Source organism: Ostrea edulis, chromosome 6, assembly GCF_947568905.1.
Source record: "Ostrea edulis chromosome 6, xbOstEdul1.1, whole genome shotgun sequence".
In the NCBI taxonomy this organism is placed as follows: Eukaryota; Metazoa; Mollusca; class Bivalvia; order Ostreida; family Ostreidae; genus Ostrea; species Ostrea edulis.
Genome location: NC_079169.1, coordinates 57,964,955 through 57,972,661, shown reverse-complemented (window position 1 = coordinate 57,972,661; position 7,707 = coordinate 57,964,955). Strand labels below are relative to the sequence as shown.

Here is a 7,707-nt window from a genome sequence, read left to right as displayed (position 1 = left end):
CTTAATTCTCTGTGTTTATTCCGTAGCCCAAAGACAATAAAACTCACATAGAGATTTGCTCATTCTAAGATGAGAAAAAATATGGAAAAGGAAAATAAAAGAAAAATTTGTTTTAACGCTTTCTGCGCATTTTTGTCAAATTGTTCCTCTTCCATGCTGCACGGCGTGACCCTCCTATAGTCTTCGTGAATTTGTGTCCCTTGCCCAGACCTCGAGACATCTTGCCAGCTGAGGTGAGACCACGCAGTTCCCTGTGCTTGTGTACTGGATTGCAGATCCATTGTAGCTTGGGGTCACGACGAACGGTCTTGTGGAAGGGGTCAACCAGAATGATCTCATAAAACTTATAGGATGAATCCTGTGCCACCCAATAAGAGCTTAGCACACGCAGTCCACCACACTTTTTTCCAACTCGCTCCTGCAATCAAAGTTATCATCATCAGTTTTCTACAATTACATACAAGGAAAACTGATTCAGTTTTCTGCAATACTAATGTTACAGTACATTGCTTTACCTCAGCAATAGATCTGTGAGATCTTTGGAACTTCTTTTGGTTTACACCACTAGTTGTAGGTTTACCATAAGTAATTCCTTTCGGCACAGGGACCTTTCTGCCACCACGTCGAACTCGCACTCGGTAGATGACAAAACCTAAAATGAATTCAGATCATGACAATTATGATAATTGAACATAACATTACATAATGATATGTTATATACATTTTCAAAGATGACATACAAACTTTTCATCATGAACTTCTTATAGACATGATCTCAATTTATATATATTGTTAGCAAACATGTTTCTTTAGCCAAACTAAAAGCTGATGTGTTTCCACCAATATCCAAGTCCTACGATTGGATCTTCCTCCAAAAAAATTCAATCCATGTTTAACGCTAAGGCTACACCAGAAAATTGTGTTGCACTTGGGGAATCAAATTCTGTGATATAGCTTTTGAAGTTTCTTCAATCAAGCTGTCTAGGTCATAATATATTCTTTCAATGAAAGAGCATCAAATAGATACCTTGCTTGGCTTTGTATCCTAACTTTCGGGCTTTCTCTGGTCGAGTTGGTCGTGGTGCACGATGGCATGATGACAACTGGCGGTACTGCCAGCTGCGAACACGCAGCAGAAATCTCAAAACATCACTCTGCTTCTTCCTATAGATTTCCTGCATATACTTGTAAGCACCCATTGCTTCTGTAATAGAGACAGAATACTACATATTTAAAAACACAGAGACTGCACAATACAAATTCACAAACAAAATTTCTGTACAATTTACTCGATCATGCATCGTTCGAATTTCCTCCATCTAATTCACAGCTATAAATGGACTTCTGCATCATTTTTTCAAACTAAAGTATGTTTACATACATAGAAATAAGTTTATTAGAAAAATGGGATCGCGTTGACAAACTTAGATAATCAGATTTGTCAAGATGGACATGGATTGTATCGACAATCGAAAACATCGTACCTGCTTCTCGATCCTGCTTACGTCAAAGAGGCAGAAATCTCGCGAGAATTCTGTACGTCAACCTCGATCCCGATTCCAAATAATTTAAGGCCAAGCAACTTGTCTTTTTCGGTTCATTAAAACTTGAGCTTACATTTTTGAAAAATTGTGAGATAGGTAACTTTATAATATGTGATTTAAATTTGGTCTCATCTCTTCCTTCCCATTGTAAATTACTACAACTTTGTCAAATGAGTCATAGTAATTCGTTAAAATAAATTAATATGAAATATAAATGAATGAAAATGGAATACTATCTAGTATTTTCTTCTTCTAGCCGCTTCTTTGAATATTTACCTAATGTTACTATACTATTGGATTATGTATCTCCCTTCTGTGCAAAATTATTATGTTTTAGATACGTGACTGCATGATTAAATTCGCTTTATATATAGTTAATAATTATCACAAATTGTCTACGACATGTTTACAAACACGTTTATTAAGTTGGGGAAAACGACAGAAGGAGAAGATGAGGTACATACGTGGTTAGCTATGCCGTATATATAAAAACTCACAGTATGGGATTTATTTATTTTTTAAATTGGGGGGGGGGGGGGTGATTTCTACGAAATGTGTGAATGTGAATTCTCTGTCTATCCCATCCCAATATCCGATTTATGTAATTGTTTCACGCTTTTCGTAAGCTTTATAAGGGACTGGCTTTAAATTCTATCGGTAAATCGAAATTGGGATGGGATAGACAGGGACTCCAGACATTTCGGAGAAATTATCACCGCCCCCCAAAACAATCAGAAAGGGGGAGGGTAGTAGTATGAATAGATCAGGTGCTAGCTGCAATAATGTATAGCCATATCCGATTTTTTTTTATTCTGATGTTTTCGCCCCCCCCCCCCCCCCCACACACACACACAAATAGGAGAGGGCTACATTATTGCAGCTAATCAGATGCCTGTGTAAGAAATCCCAGTTCTACCAAAGAATGTATAAATTTTACATCTATTATTTATTTTTTTTAAATTACTTCGCTCAATATTTCTGTTTGTATATTTCATATCTAACATCTAATAAATAGAAATCCTACGACCACCAAATAAAGCTATGATTTTTTTTAATTCGCGCAATTTAAATATCTAGACAATGTATATTGCATATCGTAGTATAGTGTACACATATTATCTGTTGTCTATATTGGTATAATTAGGACACAAAAAATATTCTTACTAAGCAAAAATTCTGTTTAGCGGTCGGCTTATTATCTCAATCGTTTGACATCTTATGACGTGCGCTCGACATGATTTCCTTGTGCGCTCGTGCTATTATTTCATTCCCTCGATTTCATATTTCGATCGACTGCGTGGCATATTATCTCATGCACAAGCAATACTATCTCGTGCATGTGCTATAACTCGAATGTTGGATTTATTATCTCGTTTGCTCGATCGACGCAATATCGCGAGCGCTCGACAAAATGTCGCCGCTAGCGATCGATATTTCAATTAAACTTATAGATACATGTCAAATATATAATTATTTGAATAGAAAGTAGCAACAACCACGCTCGCTAGGTGGCGCGTCATGTTCTATTTTTATTTCTACAGGAAAAGTGGGACGAGGTTCCACCCTATTTTTTACGGGCTAGTATGGATAAACCTAGAGCCTACGGATGATGCGAAGTTGATCGTTCGGATCTAAAATAGCTATATTTAGCGTATCTCACGTGATTAGGCATATTCCAGAAAATCCCTTTGAGATTGAAGCGATTAAGCAGAGCAAGTATATGTAAACATTTACTTAACGGTGAAATACGCAACAAAGAGTGACATATTAATACATTTTATGCATGAATAAATTATACTGAGGTCAAACATGGACGATAATTGCCCGTGTTCATATAGTATTTGATTGATTTAGATATCCAAGGAAAGATAACTCCCATTATTAACGTACTCACAACGTACCGGTGGTATACAATAATACAATGTTTATACATTTCTGAATAATGTGTGAATCTTTATTTTCATCAGAATCTTTTCCATCACACTCGCAGACCAGGTCCCCATACCCCTACCAGTGTCAATCTGTGACTGATAGCAGTGCGGTATTTAATTTGAATAGTCTAGAGGAAATTCGAAATATGGTAGTGACATTTCTTCCTCACTGAATTAGCTGGATTTTTAAAGTTTAAAGAAAAGTGGGGTATGGACTGGGGGTTAAAAATGCTATTTGCCAAATTTTCAACAATATTAATTACAAGGCAAGGCAAAAGGGGTCATAAGCTACAGATGATGCAATTTTCACTTGCAAGTTGCACTGCCACTAGTTACACTTAATTAGTGACTTACTTACAGATAAATAAAGTAACTTACAAGTATTTTATTTATTTATCTGTCATTTCATTTCATTTTTTTTTTAATATCATGGTTTGTACTTGAAGAGTCATCGCAATAAAGGGACATTGATTATTAGTGTTACAAAAAATCTGATCATGCAGTTTTTAAATTTCCGAATTTTGAAAAAATAAAAATAAATAAATAATAGATTCTGATACCACTCAGCCCCCCGACTGACCAGAGAGTTCTGCTTCTGTCAGTTCTGATGCAACTAGCTCAGCCCCCAGACTGGCCAGAGAGTCCACTGTTTCGGTAAATTCTGATAATGATGCAACTCAGCCCCCCCCCCCCCCCCCCCCCCGACAGCTCTACCAGAAGTTATCGGAAAAGACTTGCTGATGTTTAATAAATCAGTTTTCCTATTAATTTTACTTTTGCTCCTGTTCATCAGTTCATTAGGCTATGGCCCAGAGGTGAGATATATTCTTTCCAAAACAACTAAGAATGTTCATGGAACAATTTAGTATTAATTGTTTTCCTTTTCTGTTGTATGCCTTATTTCAAGAAATAACTTTCAGGTCACTTTTTAATGTGAAATGGAACATTTTCAATTTTTGACAACCTGACGGTAGGGGTGTTTAAGACACTATACCTCATTTTCTGTAAGGAAGTGGAGTAAAAGGAATTCAGAATTGGATTCAGCATACTCAAAATTGGTAATGACACCTGATTTTTTTTGTTTTGGGTAATTTTTAAAAAATGGATGGTGGTTGCTATAGAAAGAAAAATAGAAAGTGTGTTACATTCCTAATATAGCGGTGGCTTAGTGGATTTGGCGCTCGCTTTGCAACCGAGAGGCCGACGGTGGGTTCGAGTCTCGATCCCGGCTCCGCGATCTAAGCCTTTATCTCTAGAAACGTTTAACATAGGCAGTGACTGTTACTTCACCAAGCGTAGACCGCCTTTCGAAAATAACCTTAGAAATGGACGAGAGGTCCCGTGTCGCGGCATACGTTGGCACGATATAGAACCGTCACTGCTAATGCTGTAAACACCGTGCGTATAGATCAAAATTTGTGGCACTTTACCTAATGATGGCAACGCCTCTACACGAGTGCACACTTATCGAATATGTCGTGGGAGAACAAACAACAAAATTATTATACATCTTAACAGAAAGTTCATGAAGTCTTCCACACCACCTCAAAAGATTTCACTGTTTCCTGGGGATACATGAAATAACTGTATAATATTTCATGCAACACCTTCAATCGCTGCAGCTAATACGCGATTTCTGAGTTGCCCGCCAATAATTGTGTCCTTTTGTTGAACTCTTACGTTCGATGGGACACAAAATAAATTTTTGTTTGCTCGACTTTGTTTCTCAAGTGCTCGAGATATTAACTCGTGCGTACAGTATATTATCAAGAGCACTCGACTCGTAATCTATCATTTGATAGCAACCTTGGTCTATTTGACTGTGCAACGACTTCTGGCGGACATATATATCTTACGGGCATATATATCTTAAGGAAGTACTCTACATCGTCATAATGGCTGACTTCCTCTAAAAAAAAAATGGAGGAAAATATCAATACCAGCAATATTTGATTTGTAGATCAGTAGGTTAGCATACCGATTGGTGAACTGTAGGTCGCAGGTTCGCATCCAGAAGGGGTTTAAAGTAAATTTGAAAATGTTCAACTTCAAAATATTGTTGTACATATCCTCCACTTTTCATCTACATCAAATTTCTCTGGTGAAGTATACCTCCTTAATAATCAGTCAATAAGTTAGGATGAAAGCATGGTGTACTTTCTGCATACTCGACAATAACAAAATATTACTCTAATGCTTCTATTGTTATATAACTACAATACATTTATTTCTTACCTACAGGCACTGAAGAGGCCACGACACCGTTTACTGTGTACAAGCCGATGCCCGTAGTATATATTACGATCATCCGGAAACATGGCTGCTGATCAATTTATAATCCTGATTTCAAACGATAAATAAGCTTGCTTTTGAGAAACTACAGTGACTAACATTAAGAATACTGAAAATTATATTTTTCCACTTTCATTGTTTAAAATGCTTAACCAAAGTATTTCTAATGGTCAACCAAAGTTTGAATATAAGTTTTTGAGTTACAAGTGAGATACAGAGCGCACAATTCTTTGTTATGTAAACAAGGCTCGTATCATGTTTTTGTTTACATATAGATTGCTTATTAGAAAATAGCATGTTTAAAGCAAAATGATTTGTGCTAAACACTAGAAACTATTTGATTGTGTTCAGAATTAACTTGTAAATTGAAAAATATGCTTTTAGATAAACGAACTATTACTTGTATATTATCGTACATGTGTGTAAACAAAAACATGGCATTAGCCTTGTTTACATAACAAAGAGTTGTGAGTTCTGTATCTCCCATGTACCTCGACAACTGACATTCAAATTTTTGCTGACCATTAGAAATACGTAAGCAAAGTATCCTTAACATTAAAAGTTGAAAATTTTCTGCTCAAATCGTGTCCATGTCCCTTTAATTAATAAATACTTATATTTCTGAGTTGTAACACATTAAGCTTGCATGGTGTTTATATGGATTTTGAATAATGAAAGTAAAGAAATTTTATGTTTGCTTGGAAAGTTTATTTTTAAAAACAGTAAAAGAACTGGTAGTGTATAAACAGATGTATATGTATATTTTCATGTACATGCAGGTTTTTGGAAGTTTATCTTCTAGCTGTTGTTAGATGCAAAAGAACATTTAAATGTAGTATGCATATAATACAAATGTACATTTATTAGCATCTACTTTTACACAAAAGTATAATAATATTTCATCATCAACACTAGAGACAATGATGCCTGGTTATGATTATGTAATAAGCAATATTGTTGAGGTTCAATAGATATAATATTTAAATTATACTTCTTTTGGTTAACAACGCCTTCCTTAATAGAAAAAAAAAAAAAGGAAAATATTTTTCTTCAAAAATAGAAGATATCGATTACACTCACGCCATCTGGTGAGCATACCACATTATGTAATGTAAGACGGATCCAAGTCACTGGCTATTTATGTGAAAAAGTTATTATATGAACCGCATATTAAAATGAATGATTAAGCAAATCTAATAACAATAATTTGGATTTGTTTTTAGAGGTGAATGGGTGATACAGATCGAATCAACTTTAGTTTATATACACCCACAATAATGATAATTAGTTTAGATTTTTTTCTTCGATTAACATCTAGTGTTTCTTATCAGTATCTTCACTACTCTAGTCTGGGAAATTATTTTAGGATGTATATAAAAGCGTCGTTTTAACTATAAACATTTGCCTCAGTTTTACGTATCGCCGATTATTAGTACCCCCTGCAATCCTTCCTCAAAATACACACTGTTGTTCTTTTTGATATTATCATGACAAGCACGTACAGCATTGTTAAAAATAAATAAACGGTCTCGATTTTTTTTTTTTTTTTTACTTAAATCAGAAATTATACATTAAAAAGTAAATGCAAACCTAATTGCAGTTCAATTTATAGTCAGTTTTTAAAAAAAATTTGTTATTTAAAATGAAAATTAGTCATTTTAGAATTCAGCCTTAGATTTCATTACCATTCACCACTACTATAGAAATTAAGGGGGGGGGGAGGGTCAGCTAATCAATTATATATCATACTTACTAACTTTGCTTGTAAAAAAGATAACGGAAAATGTACATCGTCAAAGAAAATAAGGGAGGTTCAAGCCCCTTCTGTACCCTTTAGAAGTGGGAGAGGGTAAGGCTCCTACTGCCCCTCCCCTTTATGCTACGTGCGTGCATGATTAAAACAAAGGCTTTATTTGTAGTGGCCTTAGTGCTCTGCGCAG

At 35.3% G+C, this 7,707-nt stretch overlaps 1 protein-coding gene across 1 annotated transcript; it reads right to left on the bottom strand.

Annotated features, from left to right (window-relative positions):
* Positions 1-1,576, bottom strand: LOC125647563 (60S ribosomal protein L15). The gene is made up of 4 exons (XM_048874280.2): positions 1,485-1,576; positions 1,028-1,204; positions 516-652; positions 1-418 (listed from the first exon to the last, which is right to left on the bottom strand). Exons 2-4 carry the CDS (start codon positions 1,197-1,199, stop codon positions 113-115), a joined length of 615 nt encoding a protein of 204 aa, XP_048730237.1. The 5' UTR covers positions 1,200-1,204; positions 1,485-1,576; the 3' UTR covers positions 1-112.
* Between the last annotated feature and the right edge of the window lie 6,131 nt (positions 1,577-7,707).